We start from the raw sequence: 17,561 nt of genomic DNA, 5'->3' as shown, positions 1-17,561 counted from the left end.
CGGGGCCGTGCACGTGTCTGCACGTCTCTCCCTTCTTTTGCTTGCCTGAGTGCCCCAGAATTTGCAAAGACTGACTTCTTTGAGATGTTCCCATAGACTGAGGCCACATGCCTCCTCCGTCTACCCTCCATCCCCACTAGATGCCTGAAATTTGACCGGATTTAAGGGACAGATGGCACAGTTAGAGCAGAAAGGAGGAAAAGAAGGGGAAATTCTTTGCAATCCTCTTTGACACCAGGGACATGGGGACCGTTTCCTCATTAACTGGGATAGGGAGCACCTGGAACTCTCATTCATTGCAGGTGGGAGTGTAAACTACTACAGCGTTGGAAACAGTGGATCGTACATAGTAAAGTCAAACATCTATCCCTCCCGTGTCCCAGCTTTTCTGCTCCTAGATATTTACCCAAGAGATGTGAGAATATGTGCACGTGTGCACAGCAGCTTTACCCATCATAACCCCGCACTGGAAAAAACACAAATGTTCACCAGCAGGAGAAAGGAAAAACGAATGGTGATATGCCTACAATGGACCAGACCTCGGCGATAAAAAGGGACCACAGATACAGGCAAGGTCATCAGTGAGCCTCACATCTGAGCAGAGCCAGACACAAGTGAGCACAGGCTGGGAGCATTCTGATTACATAAAATCCAATGACAGGGGCTTCCCTGGTGGCGCAGTGGTTGAGAGTCCGCCTGCCGATGCAGTGGACACAGGTTCGTGCCCCGGTCCGGGAGGATCCCACATGCCGCGGAGCGGCTGGGCCCGTGAGCCATGGCCGCTTGGCCTGCGCATCCGGAGCCTGTGCTCCGAGACGGGAGAGGCCACAGCAGTGAGAGGCCCGTGTACCACAAAAAAAAAAAAAAGAAGAAGAAGGGCGTGTGCAGCCACAGCATTGGCTCCAGCTGGGGAAAGGCCTGTGGGGCTCCCACGAAAGGTAAAGGCCCACATGGGTGCCCACAGGTGTTCCCAAACAGCATCACTACGTTGGCTGAAACCGACACCGCAAAACAGTATGGAGGTTCCTTCAAAAACTAAACATAGAATTACCGTATGATCCAGCAATTCCACTTCTGGGTATATATCCTAAAGAACTGAAAGCAGGGACTTGAAGAGATATTTGTACACCCGTGGTCATGGTATTATTTACAATAGCCAAGAGATAGAAGCAACCCAAGTGTCCATCGACACATGACTAGTGGTCATAGACAGTATGTGGTCTCTACACACAATGCAATATCATTGAGCCTTAAAGAGGAAAGGAATTCTGACACAGGTTACAACATGGATGTTGAGGAAGGAAGAAATTTTCCTCTACCCTTCTAGGTTCTTCTGGCTGGTCTGAGAATTCAATTGCCATGAGACAGACTAACAGGAGAAAATCTAACAAGAGTTTAACAACACGTGTACATGGGAGAGACCCAGGAGAGCTAACTCACCATAATGGTCAAAGCCCTCACCTTAAATACCACCGTCAGCTAAAGACAGAAGAGGGCGTTGAGGGTAATTGTTTGGCAAATAAATGCTTGCTGGGCATAGAGTGGACTCTGGTCTCTAGGCCCTGCCGGGTGTCCCTCACCACACCTAGTCCATGTTCTCCTGCAAGTATCACTGGTCGCGGCTCTTTTCCTGGAACAGGCCCTTTTTCTACAAACTTTGCGGCAGCTGAGGGGTGGTAACAAAAACTTCGCATCTTATGTTTCTTAAAAAGAATCAGCTTAAATGAATCCTCATGCCAAAGTGACACATTTGGGGTGGCAAATGTTGTTCCTCAGCGCTCTCTAAGCTTCAGTGTTTCCTCACCTGTGAGAGGCGGCTGATAAGAGAACTTATTTTACGTGGTTGTTGTGAGCATTGAATGAGCTAAGCCTTGTAAGTCACTTAGTCCATGCCTGGCACACAATGAGCGCTCCACAGACTCCATCTGTGTCCTCGCGTATCTGGCCTGTATGTGGTGAGGCCCTGAGAGAAGTCAGAGAGGAGGTGGCCCTTGTGCGGGGGTGTGAAGGGTCGGTGGTATCCCTTCCATGGGTGGCAGGGGTAAGGAATAGAAGAACTTGCAGCCCCATGGAATGCAGCGCACTCAACGTCACCGTTCGGTCACACTCCGTCCTTGGGGAAGCCATGTGAGCAAACATTTAGCACCAGACGTGCAAAGGATCAGTGTCGTATCAGCTGATTAACCAAACACACAGCTGCTTTTGCCTTCAGTGTTTGTGTGACTAGCCTGGGACCGGCCTTACTTCCCGATTTCCTTTAAACAAACTTATATGCATTTATTTAAAAAGCAAACTTTAACTTATGATCATAAATGAAAACCATTACCACTTCCATAAATAAAAACTACTGGTGGCCGAAATGGGTGATGGTGGTCATGTGAATTTGGTGGGGGACACCATATTCAAAACGTAGCAGTTGACAAATACCCCAAACATCACAAAATCCAGGAAAATAATATTTTTATTAATTAATATCCTGGCACCATAATACTTTCGGACTTTTGGGCCGCATACTCTCATACTCTTTGCTTCTTCATGCGATGAAGATTTGACATGTTTTCTACAGCGAATGTAGAAAGATCATTCTGTCTTTCCAATGACCTGCTCTCCTCCACTTTGGGTCCCAGGCAACGCGGGACAAATTCCTTTGTGACAGACCTCAGGCCCTGCCTCTTTGTACTGGACCCAGGTGAGTGGGCACAATGGGAAAGAGTGTTCCAGAAGCCACTTCTAAGCTGGGACAGCTGGGAAAAACTGGATTATTCCAGTTAATTTTATTTGCACCTTTGTAGACATTAGGTTCTAGTGCTGTTAACTGTCTTTGAGGTTTTGTCATATACCTGTAAACTGGACTGGGTCCTGAATTCTTCTAATTTCTTCAAACATCTGGCTATGACTCAACACATTAACATTCCCAGTGGTCTTCCACCATCTGATTTGGTATCACTAAGAGCAAAGACTGCCCTTAAATCTCCTAGGAAGGGACTGTACCAGGTCCTCCCAACTATGCTGATAGCAGTCAAGCCCCAGGGACTCGAACCTTGGATATGCCTCTCACAACAGAAGAACACCCACCTAACACCTGGTCCTGTACAAGGGTTGGAGACCTCCGAATCAAACTGATGAGGAAGAGAAGTCGCTGACATTCAGGAAGACAGCTTCTGCCCGAGATGATCGATCAAGACTTCATACTTTAACTAAACATGAAACCCTTTCTCCTTCTTTTCCTCTCCTTTCCTCTGGCATTGACCTGGAAAGATAATGCCCTCATCTGTATCCCCCAAGCCACTGCTAAGGAAGGTAATCTTTCAACTGAATTTATCACCGAAGTTTCCAATCTATCTATAACTATCTAGATTGGATTTGCCTTCACTAAGAGCTTGTCTACGTGCAGTAAAGCCCATCTACTGACACCGGGTTTTGGTGAAAGAAAGTGTTTGTTGCAGGCCACCAAGCAAGGAGACCAGGCAGCTGGTGCTTAAAAAACCCGAACTCCCCAATGGCTTTCAGGGAAAGGATTTTAAAGACAGGAGAAGGGAGAGGGTTGCAGGGTGTGTGATCAGCTCACGGACATCTTCTGATTGGCTGGTGGCGAGGTAATCGGGAGTCAACACCATCAACCTTCTGATTCCAACCAGTCTGGCGTCTACGTGCTTGTGGGCAGCATACAGTGAACTTCTCCCACCTCGTGCAGGTTTCAATATCTGCAAAACAGCTCAAAGGATGTGGCTCAGAATATTATCTATAGCCCTTGAGGAGGGATTAAAGGTCCTTGACTGTGTTTAATGGCTAAACTATTATTATTTTGTTTTGCTTGACTGTTTTCCTTTGTTTCTGCCTTTTCTCATTTCTCTGATTAAATTTACTCCTTGGAACTTGGGGAAGGCCTAGGAGGCTAAGGTTTTGCTACAGACATGGGGTGGTTGCAGCTGTCCCCAGAAGCCCCCATAGGGTCCTCTTCAGTTACGAATGTCGTGAGAATTAAGCAAAAATGTCACGACCTCTGGATACCACACCAACAGTCAACAAAGCTGTGGGGACTATAGATCGGAAGCCGAGAGTGACGATAATGTCTTAAATTCTGGTTTCATCTCTTGGTTAGGCTGAGAGTTTGCTCAAAAGTGGTGAATAGTTAAAGAGAAAACTACAGGCTCAAAATGGCATCACTTTTGCCAAAGCCCATGATACCAAACCTAGATGTAATACCTGACCTACCTGTAATTTTGACCTTCCCCAGGAATGTAGTCTTAATCAGCCAGTCTGGAATCTTCTGGTCAGTACCCAGGAGGTAATCTGTCTCCTGGGGCCTCTCCATCCCGGGAGGAGGAAGCAGTCCGCATGAGTGACCCTTGCCCTGCTCCCAAAAGAAGGTGACTGGGCGTGAAACAGTCTTTTCTTAGCTTTTGTTAATAGCTCCCTTGCCCCACACTCCTTCTGCCTATAAAAACCTTCCTTTTATTTATTTATTTATTTTAACAACCCATCGGTTTCTTTCTATTTACAACAGAGGAGGCTGCCTGATTCATGAATCATTGAATAAAGCCAATTAGATCTTCAATTGTACTCAGTGGAATTTCGGTTTTCTGACAGCTGTCATTTTCATCTTGGCAGCTCACAGTTCCTTGTCTCCCTTCTTCTCCAGAAACCAGCCTATAGCACCTGCCAGCACTTGCTAGGATACCCCAGGGAAGTCCTCTCTCTGGTGTCCAACTCTGGAACCATCTACTCCTGCAGAGGCCATGCACCTGCTTGAATGGAGTAGCATTTAAAGACGCGGTATCAGGGCACAGAGATAAATAGGAGATTTCAGATATGAAACAGTGGGCTGAAGACACAGCCATTGTTTGCCAAATGCTCCTTCCCCCTCCTGCTTTCGAGTCAGCGTGGAAGCTTCGATGAGCGATGAGCAGGAGGACAGAGGGACTCCCACCAGGATCTCAGGTTGCCCTGGTTAATCTTCCACTCCGCCCCCCCCTTCACTCAGGCCCTGAGTAAACAGATTTCCATTGCCTCTGGTTAGCACTTCCTCAAAAGATAAAAATGGCCTATCAAGAAAGGAAAAAAGTCCTGCAGCCAGATGTCATATCAAAAATCATTAGGGAGGGCTTCCCTGGTGGCGCAGTGGTTGAGAGTCCACCTGCCGATGCAGGGGACACGGGTTCGTGCCCTGGTCCAGGAAGATCCCACATGCTGCGGAGCGGCTGGGCCCGTGAGCCATGGCCGCTGAACCTGCACGTCTGGAGCCTGTGCTCCGCAACGGGAGAGGCCACAACAGTGAGAGGCCTGCGTACCACCACCACCAACAACAAAAAATCATTAGGGAAAATATCCTGAATGTCACAGTTATAAACAAGCCTCCCCACCCCATGTCTCCATAACTGGGGAACCTGGAGGTCACAAAACCACGGACACAGAAGCAGAAAGCACAGACTACAGTGAAAAGGTAATGATTCACCTTAGTTCATCCTACTGCAGCTTGAGGGAAAACGTACAAATCTTGGCAAACGCTACATCTGTCCACAGTAACCCCTAGACATTTTAAGTCCCACAAAATGGTTAGATTCAGCAATACTTTCGTCTCATCTGAGTTCAATTTGCCAAATCCAGCCTTCATGCGCGTGGAGGAATGTGTCCTGTGAGAATGGAATCAAAGTGCGATTTGCATGTCCAGTGTTGATGATTACATTTCCTAGTTCCCACCCCTGCTCATTCATTTCTAGAGCAAACACACCGTGAAGGTGTGCAGCCAGGCAATGCTTACCAACTCACTAGCCTCTGCCATGCAGATGATCCTGGCACTGGGGCACAGACCGCCACTGACCCTCACAGCTGAACAATACAGCTCCGTCTGGGGTGGGGACATGCCCCTCTTCCTCATGTTTGCGCCCTCTGGCCAGTTTCTTCTCCACCTGCCTGGGTGGTGATGACAGCTTCCCTGGCCTGAGTTTCACCTCCTACCTGGCAAGTGAGAAGTGCAGCAGACACGCCCAGATAAGCCACTCCTTCCCTGTGAGATATTCTAAATCTTGCAGGTGGAAACCTTTAACAAATTTGAAAGGTAAATTGATAACAAGCCTTTTGCATCGTTGTTACCGGTGAAAACTTTGGAAACCTGCCGTTCTGGCTCTACCTGGGGGCAGCTTCTCATGGCAATGTCACCTGAGCTGGCTGCACCTCCTGCTGAAACTGTTCAGGACTCTGAGGGGCCCTCCTGGGTACAAAAGCCCCTCTGTGACTCCTGTTTCTTTCTTTTTTTAAAAAAATTTTTTTAATTTTCTAAACAACCACTTGGTTTTATTTACATCATAAAAACTGATCCCATTTCTTGTTTATAAAAAAAGACTTTAGTCTCCTAGGCTTTCCCTTGGTTCCAAAGAGCAGACTCAACAGTTACTAAGTAGGGAAGTGAGGGAATGCAGAAACAAAGAAAAGCAATCAAAAAACAATAGTTCATGGAATTCCCTGGCAACCCAACGGTTAGGACTCTGCACTTCCATTGCAGGGGCAGGGGTTTGAGCCCTAGTCTGGGAACTAAGATCCTGCAAGCTGCGTGGCACGGCCAAAAGAAACAAGAGTTCTGTGAGGGGAGCCACTGACTGAAACCACCCACCCTGGTCAGGCACCACCGTAACCATCTGCATGAGTTATCTTGAGACAGGAAGTCCTGATAAAGAATGCAGAACTAACAAGCCACCACCAACGGGAAGAATTCGGGCAATGGCAAAAGGAGAGACCAGACGCCAGTCCATATACCCTACCGACCTCCCAGAATCCTCCTCCCTGGAATCCATCTTGGCTGAGCAATGCACTCGCCACCAGGAAGGACCCTGAGTCAGAAGGATTGGCCAGAGACAACCCGGAAACGAATCCCGTCATCGTAAAACCCGGAACTGCGAACCACGTGGCAGAGCAATCCTCCTGGCTTCCCTTACCCTGCTGCTCTCTGCCAGGGCTCCCCTTCCCAATAAAGTCTCTTGCTTTGTCAGCACACGTGTCTCCTCGGAAAATTCATTTCCAAGTGTTCGACAAGAGCCCACTCTTAGGCCCTGGAAGGATTCCCCCTTCCTGCAACAGTTCAGCAATAATACAGCATTCTAGCTCCTCCTCAAGGGATATACATAACAATCTGATACCATCTTTGAGTTGTTCTGCAGGAATTAAGACCCCTACCCGGGAGGGGGATGGTAACATGCTCAGACCCCAGACTGGTTGGAACCAGAAGGTTGATGAATGAGATTCCTGGAACACTACCATTACCTCACCACCAACCAATCAGGAGAAAGGCTTGCCCCCTGCAGCCCTCACCCCCAATGTTGCCTTTAAAAACTCTTCCTTAAAAGCCACCCGGGAGGTTGGGGGTTTTGAACACAAGCCACCTGTTCTCCTTGCTTGGTCCTGCAATAAACATTTTTCTGTTCCAAACTCTGATGTTTCTGTTTGTTCAGCCTCACGGAGCACAGTCGGGCACATGGAAGCTGACCACAGCATCCTCTCTCTGCTTAAGGTGGGTAGTCCTCACTGGGCTGGGGGTGGGGGTGGGGAAGCAGGGGACCAGGACTTAGACCCTGTCCTTTGTCTTTGCCCTTTACCCCGTAGCCTCTTTCTCCCCACCCAACCCAGCCTCACTCACCCTCTCTCCTCTGTCCTTCCTCCCAGCCCCTCTGCCTCTCACAAGTCTCTCCCTGTTCCCCCACACAGCCCTCCACTACTGCCAGGAGAGCAAGTGTGTCTCTCCCCTCCCACACTGGCTGTGCTCTTGGGAATCATGGTAACCATGGTAACCACTGGATTACCTTCCCCTTCCCCCTTTGTTCTCATGGCTCTGCATAAGAGAGTCAGGGTCTCAACACCTCCCAGCTCTACCCCAAAACAGGCCTTAAGTAGCATTTTGGATAAAATAACTCAGAAATTTACTTGAAAAGAAGACGGTATCCAGGAATTCCCTGGCAGCCCAGTGTTTGGGACTCCGCGCTTTCACTACCGAGGGCCCGGGTTCAATCCCTGGTTGGGGAACTAGGATCCCACAAGCAGCATGGCGTGGCCGAAAAAAAAAAAAAAGAAAAAAAGAAGAAGAAGACAGTATCCAAGGACCCAGGCTGAGCATGACCCAGCAGGTTCAAGGCTGTCATGGGGGCCATGGCGTCTGGCTGGCCCTCCTGCCCCAGTCCTGGCCTGACCTGGCTTATTTGTGTCCAACTCTGCGTTTCCCCCCCCAAGCTGCTAGAGGTACTGACGGGGTTCGGGGCAGGCAGCCACTTTGGCATATGGATTATTTTGAGCTGAAGATAATCAAGACCTAAAAAGACTCAGGAAGAGCTTTTCACCTCCTGCTTAACTGCCTAAAAGAATTTAGACAGAGAGCCTGGTCCACGAAGAGAGCCCTCAACAGAGAGAACTGCAGAGGATGGGTTGGGTGTGGGAAGCTGGGGAACTGGGTGGGATCCCACTGTCTCTGTGCGGCATGGTAAACGTTCTTCCCATCTTCCAGTGAATTAATTCCCTTTGACGCCCCAGATCCCTACCCCCTTCTCCCACCTCAGGATGCACATAAGCCCCAACTGACCGACTGTCTTGGAGCCTCTTGTGTCTAAGTGAGGCTCCCATACGTACGAGATTCAACTTTTCTCCTGTTAATTTGTCTTACATTGATTTAATTATTAGACCAGCCAAAAGAACCTAGAAGGGTGAAGATATTCCTCCCCTACACCAAAGTCTGTCCCCTGCCCTCCTGCCATTTTAGCGTCTGTGTCCCTGGGAGTATAAAAGAACAAAGAGAAGGTGGAGGTGTCTCTCCAGCCTGACTTAACAGAAGTTTATATTAAAATGAACAAAGCAAAACAAAATCAACCAAAACCCCTCTCTTGCACTCAGACCAGGATCAGGGTCACAAACGCTTAAAATGCATCGCTGAGGGGGCTTCCCTGGTGGCGCAGTGGTTGAGAGTCCGCCTGCTGATGCAGGGGACACGAATTCGTGCCCCGGTCTGGGAAGATCCCACATGCCGTGGAGCGGCTGGGTCCGTGAGCCATGGCCGCTGAGCCTGCGCGTCCGGAGCCTGTGCTCCGCAACGGGAGAGGCCACAACAGTGAGAGGCCCGCGTACCGCAAAAAAAAAAACCAAACCAAAAACACCCGCATCGCTGGGCTCCACCCCCGAAGTTCCTGATGCTGTATAGCTGGTTGAGTGCAGAGAATTTCTCTTTCAAACAAGTTCCCAAGGGATGCTATGCTGCTGGTCCTGAGACCCCACCTGGAGGACCACTGGCCTTCAGAAAAGGGCTGATATTCTGCCAGTTCGCACCTGTGGACTTCCTGGTCATTTTTGACCAGCGTCGCCTCTGACTGGTGGCTGTCTACATTTTTTTTTTTTTTTTTTTTTTTTTGCGGTACGCAGGCCTCTCACTGTTGTGGTCTCTCCCGTTCCGGAGCACAGGCTCCGGACGCGCAGGCTCAGCGGCCATGGCTCACTGGCCCAGCCGCTCCGCGGCATGTGGGATCTTCCCAGACCGGGGCACGAACCCGTGTCCCCTGCATCAGCAGGCGGACTCTCAACCACTGCGCCACCAGGGAAGCCCTGAGTCTACATATTTTGAATATCTCATTTGCCTACAGGGACCAGGGAAGTAATGGGTATACCTGGGCTGGATGAAATGCCTGGGCCCCTCAGTCTAGCATGTCACCTTCTCACTTTTGATAGGTATAGGAAACGTGTCCCTGTCCTCTTTGCTCTAGGCAATGAAACACAGGCCCCAGCAATCGGCAGGGGCAGGGACTCAGCAGGACAGAGGCTGTCCAGCCCCGTGGGGGCAGCTGTGCTCAGCCGCAGCTGATGCTGCCTCCGGGAAGACCAGCCCAGTATTGCCCAAAGAAGCGAGAACTTCAGATTTTTCTGTGAATGTTTCCTGTTTTTAAATGCTAGCAACTGATTTAGAACCATATTTCTTAAGCTATGCAGGTCAAACAAAATACACCTTCAGGTGGAGTCCTCTGAGTTGTGAGAAGTGAAGGCTGAAATGTCCTAACACCTTCCAAGTTCAGTCCTCTCATCTGGAAACAGAGAGGACAATTCTCAAGCCATGGGGCTCTTGAATGGATAGGATGAGATAGTGTGCATCAAAGTGCTACGTAAATTGAAAAGAGCCGTGTAAATGCTGGTTGACACTGTCCCCGTTGCCATGTTTCCCAGAGACTTTGGGCAGGTTGCAGAGCAGGGGAGGGAGGGGGTGTGGGGGGAGGGAGCTTTACTAGGTAGGGGGGAAGGGAAGGCCTCCGGGAGCACCGCCACCCCCCGTATCCTCTGTGCCTCAGGGCCTCTGCCCCCCATGGGTCTCCTGTCCTTCACCCCTCCTACCTCCTGGGATGACTCCTTGGAACCCAGGCAAGGTTTGGGTCTCTTGAGAATGTCCATGAAATAGTTAAAATTTGTGAAGCCACTGTACCTAGAGTATGCTCGGGCTCCAGAAACTTTATGACGAAACCTCATGAAGCCAGAGGGCAGCGCCTAACCAGGTGGGGCAGCCAGCATGGAACCTCCAACTGCCCGCCCTCAGCCTTCCTGGGCCTGGGTGTATTGGCTATATGTGTACCAAAGAGAGAGAAGGCGGGCTGGAGGCACGGGGAGGACACCAGGTTAATGGGAACAGCAGTTAAGTAGATGATCTCAATGAAAAGTGGTTCTCAGAGGGAACTCGTTACATAAACCATGGACTGTGTGTACCGTGGGCTATCATGCAGCTATTAAAAGACTAAGTTAGATCTACATGCGTGAACTGGGAGGGCTGCCCCTGATCTATTCACGAATAAGTTTCAGGGAAAATATATTTATGTGACAGTGTGTATCACATGAGATTTATGTATTGGGTTGGCCAAAGAGTTCGTTCAGTTTTTTCCATAAGATGGCTCTAGTAGCGCTGAGTTGTCCTTAACTTCATTCAAAACAATTTTGTTAGATTGTATGTGACGGCTGGTGAATTTTTGTGTAGCCATTTTAATATTGAAGATGGAAGAAAAAAAGCAACATTTTTGGCATATACGCTTTATTTCAAGAAAGGTAAAAACGCAACTGAAACACACAAAAAAGATTTTTGCAGTGTATGGAGAAGGTGCTGTGACCGATCGAACGTGTCAAAAGTGGTTTGCGAAGTTTCGTGCTGGAGATTTCTTGCTGGACGATGCTCCACAGTTGGGTAGACCAGTTGAAGTTGATAGCGATCAAACTGAGACATTAATTGAGAACAATCAATGTGATACCATTTGGGAGACAGCCGACATACTCAGAATATCCGAATCAAGGGTTGAAAATCATTTGCACCAGCTTGGTTATGTTCATCGCTTTGATGTTTGGGTTCCAAGTAAGTTAACGGGAAAAAAACCTTCTTGACCGTATTTCCGCATGCGATTCTCTACTTAAACGTAATGAAAACGTTCTGTTTTTAAAACAAATTGTGATGGGCGATGAAAAGTGGATACTGTACAATAATGTGGAACGGAAGAGATCGTGGGGCGAGTGAAATGAAATACCACCAACCACACCAAAGCCTGGGCTTTATCCAAAGAAGGTGATGTTGTGTATATGGTGGGATTGGAAGGGAGTCCTGTATTATGAGCTCCTTCTGGAAAACCAAACGATTAATTCCAACAAGTACTGCTCCCAGTTAGACCAGCTGAAAGCGGCACTCGTCGAAAAGTGTCCGGAATTAGTCAACAGAAAACACAAAATCTTCCATCAGGATAACGCGAGACCACATGTTTCTTTGATGACCAGGCAAAAACTGTTACAGCTCGGCTGGGAAGTTCTGATTCATCCGCCGTATTCACCAGACACGGCACCTTCGGATTTCCATTTATTTAGGTCTTTACAAAATTCTCTTAATGGAAAAAAATCTCAATTCCCTGGAAGACTGTAAAAGGCACCTGGAATAGTTCTTTGCTCAAAAAGATAAAAAGTTTTGGGAAGATGGAATTATGAGGTGGCCTGAAAAATGGCAGAAGGTAGTGGAACAAAAGGGTGAATATGTTGTTCAATAAAGTTCTTGGTGAAAATGAAAAATGTGTCGTTTATTTTTACTTAAAAACCAAAGGAACTTTTTGGCCAACCCAATATATATATGTCATATATATCATGTATGTGATGTCATTGTTTAATAAAACCACCACAAACCCCAAACCATGTTTATATGCAGCAGAGAGGAAGAAGTCTCCAAGTTTAACACTGCTCATCTCAGGACAGGGATTAGAACGAGGTGTTGGGGGGTGGCGGGAGGCGGTAGGGAATGAAGGTTTAACATTTTTCCTGTCATTTCAGTAATGTTTGACATTGCAATGGGTCTGAGTGACTTTTCTAATATAAAGACATCTAACAAATACACTTTTTTTTTTAAGATTCCAGGTATTAATCAGGTTAAGTCTGGGTTTGAATCCTGCCTCTGCCACTTACTAACTTGGGCATGCGATATAACCTCTATGGGCCTGTCCCTTCAACTATAAAATGGGTTAATAAGAGTATCTACCTCTATGAGGATTAAATCAGATACATGTCATATGATAAGCACAATGTCCAGAATTGTCTCAGTACTTGCTTGCAATTACTTTTACCAAAGAATATAATTTTCGTGTAACCCACCTACAACAGACCCCAAAATGTACTGTGGCTCAACCCCAGTCGTTTTCTTCTTGTTCACATTCCAGTCCCGGGCAGGTATGGCAGGTGGCAGGTGGCCTCTTCCATAGTCATGCAAACACCCAGACTGCTGGGATGCTGCCATCCACTAACACGTGGCTTCCCAAGTTGCCCTGGGAGGTCTCCGCTCTCCTTTGCTCAAAGTAAAATGGCCTCCTCCTGCTTGTATGCACCAGGCATGTTACCCTTCAAGTCAGCTCCAAGGTCACCTCCTCCATGAAGCCTGCCAGGCAGACTGAGGGACTCCTTCCTTGAGCCACTCACTGGCTGAAGGCAAGGTCTCTCCTTTTTATCTGTCCCCCAGCACTTTGCACCATCTTTTGAACACAGTAGGTGCTCAATAAATGTCTGGCCAATAAGTTCCCCAACTTCTTATGAGAAGGAAGTTCTGGAGTCAAGCCATGACCCAAGTCCTGGACTAGCCCCCCACCAGTTGTGTCAACTTGGGTAAATATCTTAACTTTTCTGTGCCTCACCCTCCTCAGCTGAAACGTCACAACAGTTCCTACCCCACGGTGCTGCTGTGAGGACAGGATTAAGGTCAGATGATGTGTAGAAAGCACCTCTCTGGCTCAGAGGATGTTGGTCCCCCTTTGTCACCATCTGACCTCCTGCTTACCTGTCTCTCTTTATAACTGGCAAGGAGAGGCTCCTAGAAATAAGATGTAGATAAATGACCACTCCCCACCCCCCAAGGCTTGCACAATGCAAAGGCCCTTCGAGTAGAGGAGACAGTGACTGGTCTGAGTGTGCTCGTGGGCTGTCACTGTTGGGGGCTGGATGACCTTCCTCCGTGCGACATAGGCTTTGATGCTCTTCTGTCTCCGTTCCTCCATCTGTTTACAAGTATCTGCCTTTGAGGTGCAGGCAAAACTTCTCTCCTTGGAAGGAGCTCTCAGAGGCGGTCAAACACCCTGCCCCCTCCCCTCCTGCTTTCCCATGCCATCCATCCGAGCGGTTCCCCCCCACACACACCCCGCCCCACACAGTCATCTGGAACCGACCCAAGCAGACACAAGCCCCAGATACCTTGGTACCAGTATTATTTTTTAATTAATTAATTAATTTATTTTTGGCCGTGTTGGGTCTTTGTCGCTGCGCGCGGGCTTTTCTCTGGTTGCGGCGAGCAGGGGCTACTCTTCGTTGCGGTGCGCGGGCTTTTCATCACGGTGGCTTCTCTTGTTGCGGAGCACGGGCTCTAGGTGCGTGGGCTTCAGTAGTTGTGGCTCGTGGGCTCTAGGCGTGCAGGCTCAGTAGTTGTGGCGCACGGGCTTAGTTGCTCCGCAGCGTGTGGGATCTTCCTGGACCAGGGCTCGAACCCGTATCTCCTAGATGGGCAGGCGGATTCTTAACCACTGCGCCACCAGGGAAGCCCCACCTTGGTACAGTTTTATTTGTAGACTCCAGACACCCAGGCTGGGCCTGGCACAGCGTTCTTGCCAGTGGCAAAAAAACCGATAGCGCACGTCTGTTAATACTAACCGTTTTAATTTAAATTAATAGCATTTCTGGAAGACAAATGCAGTTGATAGAAAATATAAAAACTTTTACTGTACAAATTTTACATCACATTCAAAAAAGCAAGTATGTGCCTCGTGGCCACAGAAGATGCTGGGTTTGCACACACGGATGAAATCCTGGCCGACCAGGCAGCGTCGCACAAGCTCTCAAACCAGCTTCACATTTATGTCTCCACCTGGCACCCAGATCAACAAAGGCCACCACCACCAGGGGCTTACAGGGCATGCCACGCCCCTCGGCGATCACAGAAAGCAATGCCATGAGAGGGCAGAGGGATTCCAGGCCCTGCACACATCTTCAATTTGGTGGCGTGGAGCGGTCAGCTACACGCCACTCACAACTGGTGGGGAACTCGGGGTTCAGGACCTCGAGTTGCATGGAGACGCAGGGGTTGTGGCTCTCGTGTTTAAAGGCAGCAGGGACAGATCCCAGGGTTTTGGAGGTGAGGTTGGGAAGTGGTGGGTGGGGGAGCTGAAGGGTTGAAGCTTGGGCTCCACTCTCAGTCCCCGTGGGGACCTCCACAGCCCCCGAGCTCTCGCCCAGGAGGCCTCCCGGCTTTCTCCATCCCTTTCACAGTTGGCTGTGAGGGCTGAATTCACAGTATCTGCTGTCCTTCATGTGTTTCCAAGGCAGACGGGCATGGGGGGCAGCACACAGAAGGGCGGCATGTCTTCCTAACCTCAATTCACAGTCAATTAAGTAGAGACAGGGAGAGGGGGGCCACCCGGGGGGGTTCCTCAGGTGCTTCTCTTAACTGACAGGCAGTGCAGAGGCTCAGGCCGAGCGTGGGAAGGCATCCCGGGGCCCTGGAGAGGAAGGGGGTGGCCCCAGTCCCACCCTCAGGGTTCCTGGCAGATCTTGAGTCCCCTAAGGGCAGGCACTGTGACTGCTCCCATCCCTGGCCCCCTGCACTTGCACACAGTGGGTGCTCCACGAAAGCTTTCTAAACTGACCCAAGAGTGTGAAGCCCCGAAGAAGAAAAACAAAACCCAGACTGACTTTCTGTGGGCCGTGAGGGGAGCCTGACTTGCTTAGCTGCTGTCCCACCCCCTCGGCCCAACTGCACCGTCCAAGGGTTCAGAGGGGAAAGGTGAGAGGCATGAACTGTGACCTCCGGGAAGGCGCCAATGTCGGGGTGGGGGGAGGGGCCTGACAACCAGAGGCGGAGTCACATCCCACGTGGCTCTGGGTGGGGAGATCATAGGAGCGGCTGACCCAGAGGCCAGAGGAATGATGGGGAGACGCGAAGAGTCCCACAGAGGAGAAAAGACCCACAGAGCTGAGTCCAGTCGGTTTACAGCCCCTTCGTCTTCCTTCCCACACCCCGAGCGGGAAGGGTTGAGGTGCTGCTGGCCGTGGAGGCCCGGGTACCCTGTACGGCTGCCTGGCCCAGAGCCAAGAAGGCAGCCTCGCAGCCTCCAGGCAAAGCGGCCCATCTTGTATGATGTTTCACCAGACTCCAGGGTGGGAGCCTGGCTCGACGGGTCTGCGTAAACGGGGTAGGAGGGCCACGTGCCTCCCCGTCTCGGCGGCTCTAAGTGTGGACACGGGTCTGGGTCTGAAGACAACCTCCTCTCCACTTTCGTCGCCCTTGATCATTTCTGCCTTTGGAGCTTGATACAATGACGTAACCTTCACTGAAGGGCTTCTTTGCCATTTGGAACTTTTCTCTTTAGGTGTCAGCTTCTAACGAGGACAGGCAGGAAACTGTCATATCCTGGACTTTCCCAACCCGGCCCCTCCTCTCGTCCAAAGGGACACAAGTAGAGGCCTGACGTGGTGCTTGGGAAGACTCTGAAGGTCGGGAGCTTGCTAGCTGGGTCCAAGTGCAAGCGGGAAGGGGCACGTGGCTCCCACCGCGGCTAAGAGCTCTGAACACGGGCAGTGGAGGAGTCAGCTGTGGGCTAAGGGGTTTCAATGGGACTGAGGGCTGGAAGAGGTGGGCAGTTCCGGAACCTTGGCAAGACTGGTGATGGGCCAGGGCACCCTGTGGCTAGGAGGGTGGGCTCAGGGACCCTCTGCTTGCCACTTCTCCCTCCCCCTACTTGCCCTGTTCTCACGGGTCAAGCCTTCATGGTGTACGCAGCTGCTGGGTTAGGCCTTAGCTCTGGGGCCAAATGTCAGTCAGGGACTGGGATGTATCTGAACAGCCAAAGCCCTTAGTCCCGTCTTCTTGGTGCCTCCCCTGCGGGCTTCACGGAAGGAACATCTTCCCAGGCACTGGAAACCCTGGCTGGGAACCACTGGATCAGTCCAGATGTTATCTGGATTTTATGTCTCTGCTTTTTCCAGCAGGTATGGACTGGATTACAAGGGTCAAAGGTGAAGCCAAGCTCTCTGTGAACTCCCGACCCTCATAACCAGCTCGGCTCCTGGTCAGGGTGTCCTCTGCAAGAGGAGGAAGGGACAGCAGCCCTTCGGCAGGACGAGGGGCGACGGGATTTAGGGCCAACGCAGAGGCCGGGTCAAACCTTGTGGTCCCCCCACCATCCTGCTTGGGGAACAGCCACGAACACGATGCTTTTCTTCCTCTGCACCAGCGTGGGTGCCTCACTCCTACAGGGTCCTCCAGAGGGGACGGCCACTTCTGCCCTCGGTGCCAGTGACCTCTGCACAGACGGTTTTTATTATCACCTATTGTACAACGAGTCCAACTCTGCAGAAACATACATGTAAACATTTGCCGTCTGTCGGGACAGGTCTGCTTGTTGGTGATGTCATTTTAAGAAACAGCAGGCGCGGCTCCATCTCCGGGACCCCAGTGTCTTTACGGACGGACAGTCTAAACCGAGGCCTCGTGCTCCTGACCCGCAGCCCTTAGGAGGATGGCTGGCGTTTTGAAGAGTGTTGTTCTTTTGTTGTGGCGGTTGTTGGGATGTTTTAGAAACCCATTTAAGAGAGAAATACAATGTCAGAAAAACGGCAGAGCTGGCTACATCTTTGGATTACTGGACTCCAGGACGCCCAAGCCAAACCTTTCAAACCGGGGTACAACTTTGCTGCTGTTAATACTGCAAAGAGGAACAAAAACAAGGGTTATAGCCCCGCCGGTCTTGATCAGAATTGGGGCAGCACTAGCTAATGAGTGAGCCAGTTCCAGAAGCTCAGCAGAGGACCCAGCCCCACCAAGAAGTGGGAATGATGATACAGGCCAACGGCCTTGGCAGAGCTGTTCCTGGTTCCACCCGGCCGGGGGCTGAGCCTCGGCTGCACTCCCTCCTGGAGGGCAGGGGCCTGCTCGTCTTGGAGGCCCCAGCACCCCGCACGCCCAGTAACCGCCGTGGGCTCGTTCTCACTGGCAGCCGGGAAAGCTCTCGCTCCGAGTGGAACTGGGAGGGGAGAGAAACCCAGCCGCCGGTGCT

At 50.3% G+C, this 17,561-nt stretch overlaps 1 protein-coding gene across 3 annotated transcripts in view; it reads right to left on the bottom strand.

The window, feature by feature from the left end:
* Nucleotides 1-14,145: 14,145 nt before the first annotated feature.
* The window catches only part of KSR1 (kinase suppressor of ras 1), a 150,798-nt gene continuing 147,382 nt past the window's right edge, over nucleotides 14,146-17,561 (bottom strand). For all 3 annotated transcript variants that reach the window (XM_049702453.1, XM_049702454.1, XM_049702452.1), the window contains one exon: nucleotides 14,146-17,210. In XM_049702453.1, coding sequence (XP_049558410.1) covers nucleotides 17,132-17,210 — 79 coding nt within the window. In that variant the 3' untranslated portion in view covers nucleotides 14,146-17,131. The remainder of the gene's footprint in view (nucleotides 17,211-17,561) is intronic.

The sequence above is a fragment of the Orcinus orca genome, chromosome 19 (genome assembly GCF_937001465.1).
Source record: "Orcinus orca chromosome 19, mOrcOrc1.1, whole genome shotgun sequence".
NCBI lineage: Eukaryota > Metazoa > Chordata > Mammalia > Artiodactyla > Delphinidae > Orcinus > Orcinus orca.
This window is presented reverse-complemented; position numbering and strand designations above follow the sequence as displayed.